At 36.8% G+C, this 19,197-nt stretch overlaps 1 protein-coding gene across 1 annotated transcript in view; it reads right to left on the bottom strand.

Annotated features, from left to right (window-relative positions):
* Positions 1 to 1,146: 1,146 nt before the first annotated feature.
* Positions 1,147 to 19,197, bottom strand: part of LOC139966232 (uncharacterized) — a 33,268-nt gene continuing 15,217 nt past the window's right edge. Inside the window, exons 3-5 of the mRNA XM_071969056.1 lie at positions 12,970 to 13,058; positions 7,943 to 8,104; positions 1,147 to 7,411 (exon numbers count right to left, since the gene is read on the bottom strand). Coding sequence (XP_071825157.1) covers positions 7,187 to 7,411; positions 7,943 to 8,104; positions 12,970 to 13,058 — 476 coding nt within the window. The 3' untranslated portion in view covers positions 1,147 to 7,186. The remainder of the gene's footprint in view (positions 7,412 to 7,942; positions 8,105 to 12,969; positions 13,059 to 19,197) is intronic.

Genomic DNA, 19,197 nt, shown 5'->3' with positions numbered 1-19,197 from the left:
TCTATTTGCATAAAACTATACACGCCAATGCTCCCATTCACATAAAACTATACACCCCAATGCTTCCGGCATTCACATAAAACTATACACCCCAACCAATGCTTCCATTTACACCCCAATGCTTCCATTTACACAAAAATTTACATCCCAATGCTTCCATTCACATAAAACTATACACCCCAATGCTTCCATTCACATAAAACTATTCACCCCAATCCTTCCATTCACATAAAACTATACACCACAATGCTTCCATTCACATACAACTATACAACCCAACCAATGCTTCCATTTACACCCCAATGCTTCCATTTACACAAAACTATACATCCCAATGCTTCCATTCACATAAAACTATACACCCCAATGCTTCCATTCACATACAACTATTCACCCCAATCCTTCCATTCATATAAAACTATACACCCCAATGCTTCCATTGACATAAAACTATACACCCCAATGCTTCCATTCACATAAAACTATACACCCCAATCCTTCCATTGACATAAAACTGTACACCCCAATGCTTATATTTGCATAAAACTATACAAATACTTCCATTCACATAGAACTATAAACCCCAATGCTTCCATTCACATAAAACTATACACCCCAATGCTTCCGGCATTCACATAAAACTATACACCCCAACCAATGCATCCATTTACACCCAAATGCTTCCATGTACATAAAACTGTACATCCCAATGCTTCCATTTGCATAAAACTATACATCCCAATGCTTCCATTTGCATAAAACTATACACCCAAATGCTTCCATTGACATAAAACTATACACCCCAATGCTTCTATATACATAAAACTATACACCCCAATGCTTCTATATACATAAAACTATACACCCTAATACTTCCATTCACATGAAACTATACACCCCAATGCTTCCGGCATTCACATAAAACTATACACCCCAACCAATGCTTCCATTTCCACCCCAATGCTTCCATTTACATAAAACTATACATCCCAATGCTTCCATTTGCATAAAACTATACACCCCAATGCTTCCATTCACATAAAACTAAACACCCCAATGCTTCAATTTACATAAAACTATACACCCTAATACTTTCATGTAAATAAACATATAGTCAAACTGAAAACAAATAAAAGAAACAATGTATTGTTTAATGCAGCCCATGCAAATTAATAGTTTATTTTGTTTTTCAAAATATATATACTGTGATTAATGTTACTCTTCTGGCAAAGATATTACATCTTGAGTTGTGAACATTACATAGATAAAGACGAGAACAATATCAAAAACATGAGTATTTGATGTTACAATCAGTAATTAACTCTCAGAGGAAACTCACAGTATTAGGCAACCTGTCAATATCATCTACATTATAGAGTAATATTTCAACCATTGACTAAGGTCATAGAGTAAACTTTAACCTTTGACATCTGTTAAAACAGTATAAACCTTCCTAACTAGTCTAACCCATTATTGTATCTCCTATTGGAAACATACTCTGCAAGCAACTGGTATAATAATAATAACAAATTATTAATTTATTAATAATTAATTAAAAAGTAATTAATTTATAATAAATTATTCTCAATGCTATATAAAAAGCAAATATTATTATAATACCACACATACCTGTACCATCAAACCATCATGTGTCTCAAAATAATATTCACTTTTATCATAAATTATTTAATGATTCCTCTTATGGCTTGCATCTTCAAACCAGCATAGATATACATAGGAGATTTTCTGAAGAGAGGAAGAGGTATGGGAGCTTGCCCATGTTTGTATTAAATTCTATTTTAATACTTTTTTCATGGACTTAAATCCTCTTCTCAATAAATAATAAAATGTCTACCATCATTTTTCACACCAGGTGTTCAAATTTCGTTTCTCTATCTGTTCATGCACACTCGAGGACAAACTTGTGCTGGCCATTCCCAGAGTCACACAATACCTAACCTAATGCTAGACAGGCTACAGTATGTGCAGTCCTTAGGAGGGCCATCTTGTCATATAATAACCATATCATGAATCATGGCATCAGCGTGAATTAATGGTGGGTTATTTTCTGTTGTACACTTATTGATAATGCATATATTAAGTATGGAATGTATGTACATAAGCCTGAACACCTCTGTGACTCTGCACATGTCTCTATATATCAGGGATAAGCCTGGGGTAAAAAAAAAATCACGGCACTTTGCAAAAATTGCGGTATAGGCTCCAGTTTGCGTATGCTACAGTGTGTTAGGATAATAGTTTTTGACCCCGAGGTAGAAAAGAAATCACGGATATTCCGTGAATTCGCTGAAAAGGCTCATGCCTGATATAGTGGTACAGCTCCCATGTACCATAGCTATGCCAGATGGAGTGTAAACTAACATTAGTGATACCATACAGCTCAAATAATATTCCCTCTTCATTTAACAGAAGTGGATGTTTCCAGAAACTTCTTCATCAAGTGTCTTTAATATCCAATGATATAAAAAGAATAGAAAAACATCAGCACGCAACTATGTTTACTTGTACCATATGTTCATCTTGCTTTGACATTAAAAGTTTGACAGCAAAGCACTTAATGATCAGCAATCAAACATTACAACTATGCATATTAAGCATACACAGAAAATGTCTGTAGGTAAATGTGATAATCAAAAATTGAAATCAACCATTTGAAGCTGTTAATTTGCCATTTTGGTGAGAGGTTTCAACGTTTAAAGGATTTTCTGTAGACAAAACATTGTAAACCTTCATATTGAAGAGAAAAAACTTCCACCCTACTAGTTTCAACTCCCCCCCCCCTCCATCTTCCCAGTTACTTGAGAGACAAGTGGTAATCATAAAACATCTGGTACATATCAAACACCCACGATATTATTCTGAGCTTTCACTAACGGGTGAATTTTCATCAAATCTTAAAACTTGAAATGAAACCTTTCCTATATCTTTTTTTCCCAAGCTTAGTAAATAAAGATTTATTTCCACTTTTTTTTCATCACCAAAAAGCTGACCACATGGGACCTATCCTTTTGACGGTTTTTGGACCAAACCTTCCGGTTTCGTCTCTGTGTTTCCGAAGCAATACTTAAAATCAGCTTTACAACCATCCACAGACTTTCTCAGCAGACCTCTGGAAAGTTCATGGCTGTCAGAGCAATTGTTAACGGCATGAATCTTGCTTTAGCTTGCTGTCTTTTTTTTCAATCTTTTTTTTTACATTATTTTTTGCTTGTTTTGTCTTACTAATTAGTCTTTATTTATTACTTTATACAAGTGCAATTCTCTAACCCTACAATGCAATATAAAAAGCAATGTGATCCTTTTGTTTTTACAGTCATCTTTTTACAAGAAAAAGAGGAAAAAAGGGAAAAAAAAAAAGAAGAAAAATAGAGAAAACATGAAGTGACAATATATTACAAGCACACACTAACAGCTGTTAACATGCGACACATGTGGGAGACCCTTCAGCTGTGTATATATTTACATTGTCTAGCCAAAATGGCGTAAAAAACCCTAATTTAATGCTTTATGGGCAAGCAAAGAGACAGCGCCCCCATAATGATGACGACGTATTAATGACAAATACAAAAGAGTGATATGAGTTAAAGAAGCACATTACATAAAAAGAGTGATATTAGTTAAAGGAGCACATTACATACTTAAACAAACATACTCTCTAAAAGGCATCCAAGCTTTTAGTTTCAGTATGTACACAATAGGAAATATATTAAGACATGAAAGTGAGGGACAATAATTCGGCTGTTTGCTTGTCGTCACCAAACTTTACTTAACTTATTATTTTTAATATCAAATCTATCAACCTTTGTGTTAATAATTACAAAGGGTTAGGCACCCAGCTTTTGTTTTACTCATTTTTTTGTTGTCTTCCTTCATTAGGTAAACTATTTACTGATTTCTAATAAACAGTCTTAGTAAATGTGGTTTCTATTACCCACTGAGAAGATGAAAAATATATGTAATTGAGAAATTTAAAATCTGTTACTTTCAAATACTGTCAGACAACTACCAGATAAAAGCACCGATGCCATTGGATTCTAAACATCCCTGAACTTGACGAACAATTTACAGTTGCTTGAATGCCTTTCCCAAATATCAGGCAAAGCTACTTTTGTTAACGGTAGAAATTAAGGTGTTGAAAATAGAGGGGTACCTCTGATTCACACTAGAGTCTTTTTGAAGCCATTTTAAAAGTACTTTTGGAAATCATTAACTTTGGTCAGAGAGTAATTAGGATGGCACTATCAGCGTCAAAATTCCTACATGAGATATAAACTGATTTGTTTCAAGCTGGCTGAAAATTACCTTCTTCTTTTCACCCATCCAAATATAAATGGTACCAGAGGACTATATAGCGATAAAGGGAACGAAATAAGCAAACCTTTAAAGTTTGCAAGAAGGAATGATATGCTTATGATTTGGTGGTTTGAAGTCGGATGGGTTGAATCATGTGGTTGTACTGGAAGGGTTGACATTGTCCTCTTAACTACAATACTGTAGCTCTATGCACCCTTCCCACCCTACTCCACCCCACACCCACCTTATAATACAGTATATGTTGTACCTTGTAAAAACCATTTCACACAATATGGTGTAAGTAATATCAATATGAAGCCTCTTATTTTATTACCACTACCCTTAAATTGAAACTTTACAATTCACTTTTATTAAATACACTTCTGATTCTTTTCTGACTTACACACACAGCATGAATGTCTAATAACTGACGATTAGAAAATCTCTTTCCTGAAATACTGTAATACCATTTTATTTAAAATACCTAATACAAAAAAGAAAAGAAAAAAAAGAGGAACATTTAAAGAGTTGCCTGCATTGTCATAGGAAATATGAAATGAAGTACTGTTGTCCATGGGCAAGTTATCTTTGGCCGATAATATAAACGGGGACAGAAATAGTTACTCTTGCCATCATTTGAGGTCAAGTCTATACTAAAACATCAAAATAGCAATTAAACGGTCACACCACTTCAAATTCTAGCTATCATCATGAATGTTCCGTACCCTTTAATTGGCAGGCAGCAAATTATTTTGTTCATTAGGAAAATGAATATCTATGGCTTTGAACAGTTTTAATCCAAAAACATATTTTCAAAGTGGAATCCACCCTCTCCGTTTCCATGCCCCTCCCTCCCCCTCCCTTCCCTGAAAGATTTCTGACTGTGACTTCCATTCATGTCCCCTCTTTCTTTCTTTTTTCCTGTTCTTCTTCTGCTTTCTACATTTTGATTCTGGTCATTTCAGTTTATCAAAACACACCCATGGTCCTTTAACATGCACCTATCTGGTCTCCTACTTTGAGAAAGCTACTATATCCACACGATTGCCAGAGGGGTATTCCTGCCTGCTATTAAATCATCTCTCTAATGGTCTTGAACAGTAAAGGGAATGAGCTGAATGATGAGTGAGGGGTGGCGGTCAATAAAAAGGGGTTCAAGTTTGACAATAGGAGAGACAAAGCTTTGTTCTTTGAGGATGTCCATGTACATACCTGATTTCTTTTAAACTAGTCGCACAACTTCACATCTAATATTAGATTTATGAAAATCATATTCAGTCATAAACTAATAACCAATCTATCTATGTTAAGGAGGCCACCTTAGAAATTACAGAAACAAAGCCTTGCTGATTGTCTCCTAAAAAATGCACAGAAACTCATTTCAAAGATTATAGATAAGAAAGACTGTTTTTTTTTTAAGTTTGTATATGAAGAGAACAGTAAGTGAAAGTTTTTCTTTGAGTCTCCATTAAACAGAGGATAACCTTGTCACGTTCATACCCAGGGACTGTCCCTGGGAAGCAAATTTCGAAAGAGGAGTTTGAACCACAACGAAAATGAAAGATGAGATTTACGGTCCACGGTGCTTTGATGATTCAGGACTTTTGAGGCTAGCTAATGTGTAACTCTATATCAAAGCATTTATATTTTAAAGTTCAATTACTGTGTACAGGAACCCCTCAAAAAGTTAGCTCTCTCAATATATCAAAATCTGGCAAATGATACTGAGACACACATCAATGTAAAAGTTATTAATAACTTTCTTTTTGTCGGTGCTTGTAGTCCATTAGCATTGAAACCACAGAATTTTGGCTTACCCCAGACGTCTCTGTTAAATGTAACTTATACTCAAATGTTTACGGCCACTACCTAGATAAATGATTGCAGAACCAGTAACTGACAGGGTAAAAAAACCAAGATCACAGTTTACACTTTTCAGGTGCTATTAGAGTTGACTTTTAATAATGACTAAGTCGGCACAAGCCACCCATTTGGTATTAAAATTGTTAAATTTTCTAGTAATTTGGTGTGCAGCTATGCAATAAATGTGATAATAAAAATTCACTGTACCTAAAGATACTTTAGTTACAATGACCTGAGGAAATGTCCTGGAGGACAGAATCCTATCCCTAACCTCAATGAGGCCGTTTACGCACTAATCGTTACGTTTTTTACTGCTTCATAATAAAAAAGTTAACAGATTCTTCACATGCCACTTATCTACTGTAAACTGGAACAAAACTTCACAGTAAGGGACACAAATTTGAAGAATTTATTCTCCTGATACTACCCAAGCACATAAATTTGGGTAAATTTCTTATGTGGACTTTTTCTCCCATTAGATATGCGTCACTACCAGTATTTTTAAATCTGATCATCTACTTTACAGGAATGACATCAAATGACATGACAAAGTGTGAGTTTTTACCCGCCCGGTTCTCACTCTCTCCTTTACCCCAGAGGTAAATATGACTGATATGATATTTAACTGACATTTGATATTTAACTTAATTTTTGACATTAACAAGTGTCTTAAACACGGTGGGTGTATCGACCGACAGTAAGGCTTGTTAAGTTATCACTCTTTCTCGTGGCATCCAAAGCTGGACCTCTTCAGGTTTGTTCTGAGCATGAACTGTCCTGAACTTCTTGGCGGGAGTGCCATTGGATTCCAACATCTAGTCATGTGCTATTTGAAATGTCAGAACACCCAAAATACATTAAAAACCAATTGTGATAAAGCCGACAGTCGAGCTTTATACTCACATACAATTACTTCTAGAAAACGCGACTGACATGGGACGACAAACAGGGTATCCAAATCGCTTTTACTTGCATTAACACCTAACGAAGACCTATTAGAAGCGAACCATTAACAATATATCTCCACACCGACCTCGTCGCTGAGACTATCGCTGAGTGTGCGTCTCCGCATGGCCTTCTTCGCAGCGAGGAGCCGACGTCTTGCCTCCTCCCTCTGCTGTTTAGCTTTGGCCGCTCTCTCCACGTCTTTCAGCGAGTTCTTTGTATTTGGGGTGGTTGCCTTGGGTCTAGTCTTTGTTCTCATCTTTCGACTTGGGGTACGCACCTCTGGTGGCTGCAAATAGGTACATGTGAAATATGATAGTGTGTTTCAGGTTGAAGTTTTAGAACATGACATAAGACCACCCACAATATCTTTATAGATTCTGCATGTCTTTGTGCCAAATGAGGCATAAAAATATGATTTGAAATCACATCCAAATAGGAGGGTATTAAAATAACGTTTCAAACTGTCCATGTTTTCCATTGAGTACTTTACTTGATCTGGTCAACCACATTGCAATTCAGAGTATAACTTGGAACATCAATAGAATACAAATGGGGAAAAGATAAAAAAACAAGTCGTTCACTTCTCAGGGTTTTAGACAGACATTGGGAAGTCAAAGTTGCAGAGTGGGTGTCAAGGTCATACCGCCAAATATCCCCATTTGAAAACAATCTGTAGGTGAACTACATAGATGTGAAACTGCAACTCTGGGTGTTAAGTGACTTATGCATAATTCAATCCTGCAGGGCTTTAGTCGATTAATTGCTAAATGTTCCAGAATTTAAATAGATAGTGTTTTTTTTATTATTTTAATGGTACCTTTACTTGCGATGGCCTCTTAGGAGACTGCCAGTCGTTCTTCCTCATTGTGTCAATCTCCTCAAACATGGCCTTGACGTCATCCACCTGTATCATCACCATGTCCCAAAACCCTGCCAGGTCCTCAGAGGTAGGTACCTTGCTGCCCTCCATGTGTTGGTTCTAAATAGGATTTGGAAAGAGAAAGAGACAATTTTTACTAAGGATGAAAGACCTGGTGAAAATACCTTCAGGAGCAAGAATGAACAGACATTCCAGAAAGTGAGGGCCAAACTACAGTATATATTATGCACCTCATATAATCACACTAGTGTGAAGAGAAGAAAGGATGAACGAAGTCTGAACAGACCCATTTCTGTGCCGCCGATATTTAATGTGTACATGCGCAGAGGTAACTGCCTGGTTTTTGTTAAGTGTATTATAGAAAGTTTGTGAGGCTATCCTGTAGAACGTGTCTGATCGGCAAAAGGTAACTGTCCAACAAAACCTTGTGCATCATGAAATGACATAGAGATAGACAAGAATCCCTATGGTTTCAACAAGTTATGTACACTACTGTCAAAATGCTATGTAGGAGATTACTATCTCTATACAGGCACCTCCCTAATACAATCAACCATATCATGTAGTACTGTTATCAGTGTTATAGATCAAAATAAAATAAAACTGTTAGCAAACTGCTTATCCACTAAAGAGCCTGTGTAATAGAATGTGTAAAAGTAAGTTGGCATACTGTATAGTAGGTAAGCAAAGCTTGTAGGAGATTAGTATCTCTCTAAAGGCACCTCCCTAATACAATCAACCATATCATGAAGTACTTTTATCAGTGTTAATGGATAGCGTACTGTATATTATGCAAGCAAAGTCCACAGCAGATAATTAACATTAGTTTTTGATTTAATAAACAAAATAAAACAGAATGTAGAAAAAAATCAGCGACTGTATGCCTTTCTCTAGCAATAAACACATGCATACTGTACTGTACTGCACTGGTAGGGACCAATACTGTCTCTCCTGTACAGTGTAGATTCATGTGTGCCATAAAGGACACAAGTTTTCACCCAGTAATGTTCAAAGTAAATAATGCTCTTGCGTAGTGGCCTTCAAAAGTGATACTTTGTACACGTACAACCACTGTCCTTGCATGATCAGTATCCGGCTTGTCACGTTCTGCAAACCATACTCTAACTTCTACAGAAGTGCTGTTTTTCTGTAATTCTCATTAAAGATAACATGGTAAGTGTTAGGCACGTTGGGTTGTGTTTTGTGATGAATATCAGGTTTCACTACTCACATCATATTCATTTTGAGAATAACAAACAAGTTGTCACCCCTTGGGGGTCAATCAATCTCCCGCCTCCGTAACTTAAACGTTCATGAATAGATAAAACTATGTTGCCACTTTGACATCCATATTGATAACACCTGCAAATTCATTAATAATGTTAAGGACTTAGATGATTCAAAAGAGATATATGCGGAGGTTAATTTCAAACACAAACTACTTGATATCAAAACCAGCCTGAAATTTGTAGTCTTCTTCCAATATTTTGTTTTTTTCTAATTTTTCCTTCTTTGTTTATTAAGGGGTGCACAAATGTTTTAAACAGACTTTAAATCTGATTGACAGTTATTGTAGGCGATTTAAGGGAAGTCATTGGTTGTATGGAAATTATTCAAACCAACTGTATTGTTACAATCAAGTTTGTTTTAATGCAGTACACAGGTCCTGTTGTACTTCATGGAGTGCAAACATGTGCACATGCTGCACAAAAGCCGACATTGCTCGACATATTTTTTCTTTTTTGGGGGGTTATCATTGTAAACCTTCCATCTCACCCAATACTGTAGCCCCATAAGAATAGGTAGTTGGTTATTTTATTCATCGGCACAGAGTGAAATGTCAAATTCTGCTACATAATTTCTTGCTTCTTGCTTGTTCTTTAGTTCCTTCTCTGCAGTAAATTGGTTGCAGGCAACTGAATGTTCCAATGACCACTGTATGTGGTGGTCACGGGGAGGCACAAACTGTAGTACAACATATATGCCGTCCGTGACTCTGGTTAATTAATGGTGTGTCGATCTGTTACATGCAGTTATATTCAATAGGTCTGAACTGGAAATGAATGCTAAGATCAGTGGACTGTGATGTTTTAATTATAACATTGGTCAGTCTATGCAGGCAGCTGTAGTACTGGAATCTTGACATTTGAGTATTAATGCTGACCAATCAACAGCACTACTATTGATGTCATCTGTCATCCTTAACATCACAACCCTATTAAAAGTACATGTTTAATGATGGGAATGCAAAAAATGGTGCTCTGCCTGGCTTAACAATCTCTACCGCCAGTAAAACTGAAACAAGTCAACGATATTTGATAAAAAAAATACACACAAACAAATTCAAGGATGCAATTTGAACAATGAAACAACTGAGGGCATTGTTAAGTTTCCACAAGGGAACTGTTAAGATTAACAGTTCCCTGGATTCACACCTTGGTTCAATGCACACAGCCAGTCATAATGGCCAGATTCTAACATGTTTAGGTTCCACAGTTTACAAGCTCATGGTGTCCTATTTATATCATGTACTGTACAGTATTCAATGTCAGGAAGGAAAACAACACAAACACCCACAAGCAGCAATCAACTCTCGGTGTATATTATAAAACTTACTGGTTTATATATTTACGAGTGACCCACTTACCTGTCTCCCCACAACCTATGCACCGCATTCTACCGTGTCTAGAATGCCCTGGTAATCTTTTAACACTGTACACCCTCACTGGCCCTAATGGCCTTCCTTCATTTTTCTACCCACAAAGTGTCTCACTGTGTTTTTCGGAGTTAGAAAAATTTTCGCGAAATTCGCCCGGATTACCTTGGATTTATACTCTAGACACGGTAGAATGCGGTGCATAGGTTGTGGGGAGACAGGTACAGTAAGTGGGGAACGAAGTAAATATGGATATGGTGTATGGATTGCTTGTTGATGACATTGCCATGTACTACTGCATGTCTTATTGAATTCTTCCAGAAAACATGGATTATATGAAATGGTTAATAATGCAGAACTGTACTGCTGTTAACAACTGTGTACAATATGTACTGTACTGTACACAGAAGGGAGAGCTGTATGTGGCTACTGTCCACTTCCAATTTCCCACTTGAGTCATGTGCACATGCATGCCCTACACAATGGTATAGTCATGTCTCCCTTACTTTTTCCTGTGTCTTATTTCTAATAATAATCTTACACTGTACTTTCATTGCTCATGATAGTACCAGCACTGCTCTTTGTAAAACACAACCATGTTTTGCTTCAACTTTTGCCTCTTTTGTTTGTACAAAGTTCATTTGTCACTTTTTAAACTGAGATGAAATAAACATTATCCTTTTGCATAAATTGCAGATTTTCAGTCCTCGCAATACAATTTGTAATGTATTTATTTTGTGTGAAGATTCAGGCAAGGGGAAGATAAAAAAAAATCACTAGCGTACAACAACATGAAGACTTTGCTTTGTCTTCACATTACAGAAAACAAGAACAGTATTTTGTTTCATTGTTTAAGGTTCCAAACAATTTCAATGAAATGTGACTATGTCCAGCAAACCATGTGGATTTCAGTAATTAGTAACTAAAAGCTACAGTACTTGGTAAATTCTCAGGCACAATACTCACAATGGACAACCCATACTACAGTATATAGGTTGGATTTTTACCTTACAAACTTAAGACCGCTCTGGGAGTCATACAGATACCAAACCATTTTGATGAGGTATCTACCATGCTTTATATCTCAAGATTTTAAATATTCATGACTGCCGAAGAGATACTGTGCCACATGTCAACATTGCAACAAAAATTATGGACATTCTTAGCACGCTGTAAGATGCTGTTTCCGTACTCTTCGGCGCCCGGCATTCCGAATGGGTTGCAGCGACAAGAAACGTCAAGACTTTGTCAACAGCGTCGCATGTTGCAACACACACCGGGGAAAACCAATTAGGTCTACCTGTTTACGTATTGCTACAGAATGTGCTGGACTCACGTTGCAGTCGTAGAGCCGGTATGACTCACGTGGCTCGACTCTAAGATATGTGGCAAGCACTATACTATAACAGTATCCTCAGCTCTCTGATATTTCTACATCCTTTAGCTTTTATGATTGGCGTGTATGGTGTAGGTATTAGAAGATAGATACAGTACCCTAGTATCTATTACTTGATAATTTCTATTCCATGATTCTTGTCAACAGACCTGATAGGCAGGAAATTTTGGGGAAGAAAAAGATGTTGTTTCTTGAGCAACCTGGAAGTTTTCGAAGTTGTTGTCTGAACAGGAAGAAATGGTTAGCCGATAATCTTGGTGTGCTGTATGCATGGTCTGTCTGAGAGCTCCTACTAGCAAATCAACTAGTTGCACTTCCACAGGATATTAACTGTAGTCATGTTGGACCATCAGAAAATCATTAAAAAATTAGGCCAGTTAAGAACTCTAATTGTGAGAGAGAATTCCCAGAAACTTGACAGGTTGGACAATACTTACAGTATATACCGGGCTGCATTCAAATTTTTTTGAGTTAACTAGTGTACAGTATGTTGAAGTGCATATATATGCTCAATGTCGGAGTGTTTATCTGAGAGGAATTCATGAAGTTAGAAAGAAAGGTTGCCTGGATCACTGGAAACTATAGTAGAAATTCAGCAGGAGAGACCCACCTACATCTATTGATGAGAATTCTCTGCAAACAGGACAACCCTACTTCACAACAGAGTAGTGGTTAAACTTAAATGAAGAAAGCTCATCTCCAATATAACATACCCCAGGTGTGGAATTGTTGAACGGGAAATTTATGTAATTTATGCATCAATTTACAAACGAGAACAAAGGATGACATATATGTTCCTTCCTCCTGTCAAAGATTGTAACCACAAGAACATACTCTGACATGCAAGGGTCCAGGGTCCATACGGACATACTATGAAATGCAAGGGTCCAGGGTTCATACGGACATACTCACATGCTCATCACAGAGTCCTCTGAACTGCTTGAACTTCTTGGTGGTTAAGAGGTTGGTCTTCCCAATCGCTGCTCGTAACCGTCCACTCGCTGAAATAGATGACAAACGTGAAAAGTAAGGTGTCAGTAACAGCAGAATTTTTCTCAAAACAGTAACATTTCTCTGACCAATCTCTTTATTAAATACTATGTGATCGATAGTGACATTAGTATCAAACACTACTATTATTTAACTATCATATACAGTACAGTATGATGACAACAGCTGTTTTAGTCTAGATACAAGCAATTGAAGGTCTGACGATAGCAATGTCAAAATGTTACTCTACGGAAAGTTGCAAAACATTTCAAGTAAGTGCAAGATCTAATAAAACTGGGACTTACAGACTTAACTACAGATAAATGTACCTCCCATACTATACTGTATTGACAGTACTATACACATGTATATATATGCCCTCATGTGCCCAAGTTTTCCCTCCCTGAAATATACTACAGTATCGATTTCATGAGGTTCAGGGCATAATTTACAACAAACGTTACTTGGAAAGTAGCACAACACTTTCAATAAATTCTTGCGCTACACAATATTTTATTCCAGACAAGTTAAAGAATCAATTTGAATACTTTAACTACAGTACAGCCACATACTGTGGTTTTTTGTTTAACAGGAACATTAACAATCAATGATGCAATTTTAAGTTTTAGCAGGGCTACAGTATGTAGAAAGAACTACTGTAACATAGGTATACAGTATAAATACTAGAATTGCCCTACAGTGTAGCACTATACAGTTATGTTTGTTTAAAGTCTCCTTCCCTTTTATGCATACACTGATGTAGTACAATAGCTCATTTATTGACTAGACCACAAAGGAAACTGCAACAAGGGAAGCCAACTTTGTATTGTAAACATAAAGTATGTATAGGACCTCAAATAGCAGAATAACAATCACTTCCCTACTTGTTAATGCACATGACTCCATGAACTGTGAATTCTGTGATGCTGTGTGAAATAACTGCCACACAGCCATTATATACAATTTTAATTGCTATAGCATTGTAGATAGGTCTCTCTTAACAGTACTACATTAATTGGCTATGATCATATTAATTTCTGAACATTCTTTCCAGTTGTACATTAGATATTTCACCGACATTTAACCACTTATATAGAAATCTGATAGTATCTGCTCCCATTTGAAGGGACTTGCTTGTTGTAACACCATCATCATGATCACACGGTTTGGTTATATTCTCAATGTACTGTAATAAGGGGAGTTCATGAAGAACAGTTATTGTAAATTGCGAACACGGTTCTTGTACTCAATAAGGTGGATCCACACACAAATATTATGAAGTTCGTTCAAGCTGGAGACTTGGACTTCTGACATTGACCTCAAATGACCTTTGACCTCCACAGAGAAGAAATGCTCTTGTATTTAATATTTAAAGTGGATTTACATACAAGTTATGAAGTTCATCTCAGCTTTACTTTCTGTGTTGTCCTTAAACGACTTTTGACCTCCACCAATTTCAAGCCTCCACCAATTTCAAACCTCCTCCAATTTCAAACCTCCACCAATTTCAAGCCTCCTCCAATTTCAAACCTCCACCAATTTCAATCTATTTCATGCACTCAATATGGTGCAATATGAAGTTAATCGGATAATTTTGCGGAAAACTATGTGTAGTAACTTCCAGGTGGTAGATACGGAAGTAGGAATTAGTGGGCTTGGCCCAGGGAGCGAGGACACATTGCTAAAACGTTTTCCAAATGTGTAGTTCGGTAGAAAGGAAAGTGCAATTGTGGAGTGGGAGGCAAGTAAGAGAGGAGCGAAGTAAACCAACCATGTGCATTGTTAGTTGTTATGTTTACAAGCCAAGGCATCACACACACATACCCTCTAAGTACTGTACATGTATGCACACAATCTACACATACTGTACATGTAAACACACCATCAAGTGCTGTTAAAATGCTTTGGTTCTCACCTACTGTCAATAGTGAATGTGATGAATAAAAAAGAAAGGATTTCACACATTAACTTTAGTGAGAGGATTAAATGCCTATGAACACTCTTTACAGTAGTTATTGATTCTGCTAACTCACTGCATAGACAGCACTCTTAAATTGGTATTATAATGCAGTGATCCAAATAATCATTATGTCTTGTGTACTGTACATGGTATGGCAACTTGGTGTATAGTTCACCTTAAGATTGAATGCTTGATCCCTTTCACAAAGTATATTAGACCAAGAGGCTATGGTACCTATTGTTCAATGAACCAACAACCTACAATCGTTTACCATCATAAACAATGTTAACAGTAGAGTACCACAGCAAGTGTGAACTGTGAAGGTAATTGAGCTTACTAAGGTCCACAAGGATGAATATTCAGAAATCCCATCAATAGATAGAATTAAAACTACAAACAGTAGGCTACTACTGTACTATACAGTACATAACATATATATATGGCATACTTATTTCGCTAGAGTTTAACACTGAAAACCCCTCTTTTAATGTACTTAACTGCAGGTTTACAGTAAAACTTTCACCATATTAATCTAGATCTGTTGTAAGACACTGAGCTGATACTGGCATTCAACTTGAAACCAATGATAACATGGTTGTGTGCAAATCTGTTGACTGTACTAGACAGGGATTGTGGACGTTGAACATGGCACCTTCACCTAAAAATATCTGGGTAAAGGGCTTGAAATGAGGAGGTACTAGTACTACACACCCTACAGTAATTCCAACGAGTGCATGTACGATGTTTACAAGCCAGGGTTTGAGTTACGACGATGCAATGTACTAGTTATTAGGCTCTTTCTAAACCTTGGGTTTAGTTAGAATACTCTAATTACTAAGTACTGTAAGTAGAACTATACAATCAGTGTTTTACACAAGAAAGGACACCTACACAATTTCACCCTGGAGTAGAACTTTATGCGTATTTAAAGTACACAATCAACATATAGAAGTACAGTATATATATTTGATAACAAACCAACAATTTACAATGCATTGTTGAGGGAGTCCCCTAAGAGGCCTACAGGTATTTCATTGGTAAACAGTGCAAACTATAAAGTTATACACTGTAATTTTCCTACTAATTTCTGCCCTACGGTACCAGCTGGTAATTTAACATGTTCGAGTTAAAGTCTATATTCTTTGATGGCCTGCTACTTTATACTGAAGTCCATAAACTTTATGGAATATTATTTGGAAAAGTACAAAGAAAATTATGGCTACAGTAGAATGTGATTCAAACCATTGACCTCTGGGTTAGAGGCCCAGTGCTCTACCAACTGAGCTATCCAGCCCTTCATCGATGGTGATCACCCTACTGTACATATGTAGCTGGGGGTGCCAGTCTGAAGCCACAATACGTTGCAATTACCTTGTAACCCTGGATCACACCCAGTATTTCACAACCCAGAAAGCGGCAGGGGAGGGATTTCAGGAGAAGTTCAGTTTTTTTGTAATTAGAATTAAACAAACTTAAATATTATTTAAAGAGTTCAATTGTCTGTGGATTATGCATTGTCTACTGTAAACTTGTGCATAACAATACTGTACATCAGATGTTGGGCCTGTTAGACGTACAGTACTGCAGGATTGCACAATGCAACAAAACCGAATGCACTGGTTACTTGTATGGCCTACACATACATCTACTGTATGTATACATAAGGGCTGTAAGTAATAAACTCAATTAGTCGTGTATTTACAAATTCCATTGCTAAATGCTCAATACCTTCCCTAGAAAGTGATCTACAAAGACTACAATACTGAATGCTGATAAAAATGTAAAACTCTTGAGCTAGGAATTTATCATTTCCTGACAAAATTTTTCTTTTAGACACAATCACCTTTTCAGGTTAACTATCTGAGGGACATTTCCATTTTCAGACCTACTTTGTAATCATTAAAAGAGCAACAATTTTCTTGAACACCAGCTGCAAACATATTAAAACAGCTGTACTATTATATTATTGGCCAAATCTCAACAACATTGCCCAGGGTTCTTTATAGAACTAAACTTGTCATAAACTTTCCTATTCATAAGACTTTGATAAAGATAAAAAAAAAAAATTAAAAGACAATTCAAATAAGTGTGTGCGGAGCTAGATATGGACTGCGGAAATGGATTGTCTGTTTTCCAGGGGTCACTCCGGCAACAAGCATTTTTATAATAAGAATATTTCCTTTATCTCCACTTGGAGTGGAGTACACCTTCCTGTCAGCCTACAATAATTGGAACATCTCAAGCAGGTTGTTAATACCAGCCATAACACTGAAGTACTGCATGTACTATGTATTGTAAGGCAATTAAATACACTGGCCAATGCATCACAGTACAATACTGAACTGCTGTATGCAGTAGTATCATACCAGGTCTCCATTCTCAGGTTAAATTGCAGTTTACTGGTGCAAACAAACTACTTCCCTCAAAAACAGTTTAAGCCACTCTTGGATTGGATATGATTACAGTCTATTGGGGCAAAGGATCAATGGGGAGATTGTGGCTGATACTACCTTTGCTGGTAATATATGTGTGTGATTGAAAAACCACATTTTGAACTACCCAGTATCAGTCATAATTATGTCTGTCTCTCATATTAACCAAACCAACAACCAAAACATCCTTCTTCAAAGTTTGGGTTAAAAAAGTTGTAAGTCAATAACAACTCAATCTCCACATTATTTGTGGGTGGAATTTAAATATCATTTGTTACATGATGGAATCATCAAGGCCTTGTCTATGTCTACATTTGATCGCAAAGCACAAGTTGTTGAACCCCAGGCTACCTGTTTACTGTAAATGTAATGTACAGTAAACGTAATGTAAAGGTGGCTAGATCCTACCATAGACTAGAATTGAGGGAGAATCAGACCCTGTGCTTTCACCTTAAAGTTTCAATGCAAAGGCAGCTCTTGTGTTGAACCAGGATCAGACAGGACCTACAGTATAACTTCTGTTGTTGTTTGTTACTTGCCCAACTAGTAGGCATTAGTACAGTAACAGCGCTGCACATCAGATGGCTTATGGTTTTGGGTCGTTTCTTCCCGTTAAGTAACCTCGAATGAGAGCCTGTTTCGTGATCGTAACTGCTGGGTCTGATACAAGGCGCAGGGTGTAACAAATGTACAGAAAATGTGTGGGCAACTTCAAAATCACTATAATGCTGAACTGATAGATGGGGTGTGTCGAATCCCCAACGTATACAGGGCCTAAGATTGTCAACAAGTTCTATGACCACCCACAATTTATAGTTACATCTCAAACTGTCCTAGTTTCATCCACTCATTGTTAAATATAAAAAAATGTATACATGTAACACAGTTCTAATTATACAGCTAAAACATTTATTTCCTGTTATATGAACTAAACAAAGTACTGTAACGCAATGCTCAATTTGATTTACTCTTAAAGGATAACTTACATATAAAGACACTTGTATAATTGACTGGACAAAGGAAATGAAATGTTTTTGTATTGGATTCAAGTTCCTTAGTGAATATCACAAGTTTGTGTTGTGCTTATTCATGTTTACACAACAGCCATTGATCTGCCCACGCTAGAATATATATGTACAGTATCATATCAATTTCTCTGCAAGTCGTGACATGAGTTTCCGTAATGCCAAGATTGGGCATCTGCATTGGTCGTTTTATTGCTACAAACCTACTTATACTGTATCATGACTTGGACACGTACTATATATATGTAGACTTGTACAGTAGTGCTGACACAGTATCACAGTAGTGAGGAGCAAGACAAATTTCTAGTATAACACTGTTCTGATCAAAATAAGTCAAATATTAGATTCCACACAAAAATAGAAAGATGTAGGCACACAGCACTTTGGGTGGTAGAAAGAGAAGGAAGGGCATTGACCGGAAGGGTTCTAAAGTCACAGTGTTAAAGAGTTATCAGTTTATTCTAGGTAGGGCAGAAAAAGAGTGCTAAGGTTGTGGGGAGACAGGTACTGTAAGCAAGAAGCAAAGTAAATTTACAGGCTGCTTACATCTTGAAAGGGACATTTTTGGGGGTAAAATATGTGCATTCTCAGATTTTCTGCAGGTTTTCCAAATGGCAGTCTATTAGGCCCTCCACAAGAGCATACATGTTCAGTCTACTGACAGTTCTGACAGGGGAGTGCATTTCCAGTAAATAACCTGTTTGCCCTTTCACAAAACCCCGCAGAGAAGGCT

This window comes from Apostichopus japonicus, chromosome 4 (genome assembly GCF_037975245.1).
Source record: "Apostichopus japonicus isolate 1M-3 chromosome 4, ASM3797524v1, whole genome shotgun sequence".
NCBI lineage: Eukaryota > Metazoa > Echinodermata > Holothuroidea > Aspidochirotida > Stichopodidae > Apostichopus > Apostichopus japonicus.
Note: the sequence above shows the minus strand (reverse complement) of the source record. Positions and strands in the feature narration are given on the sequence as shown.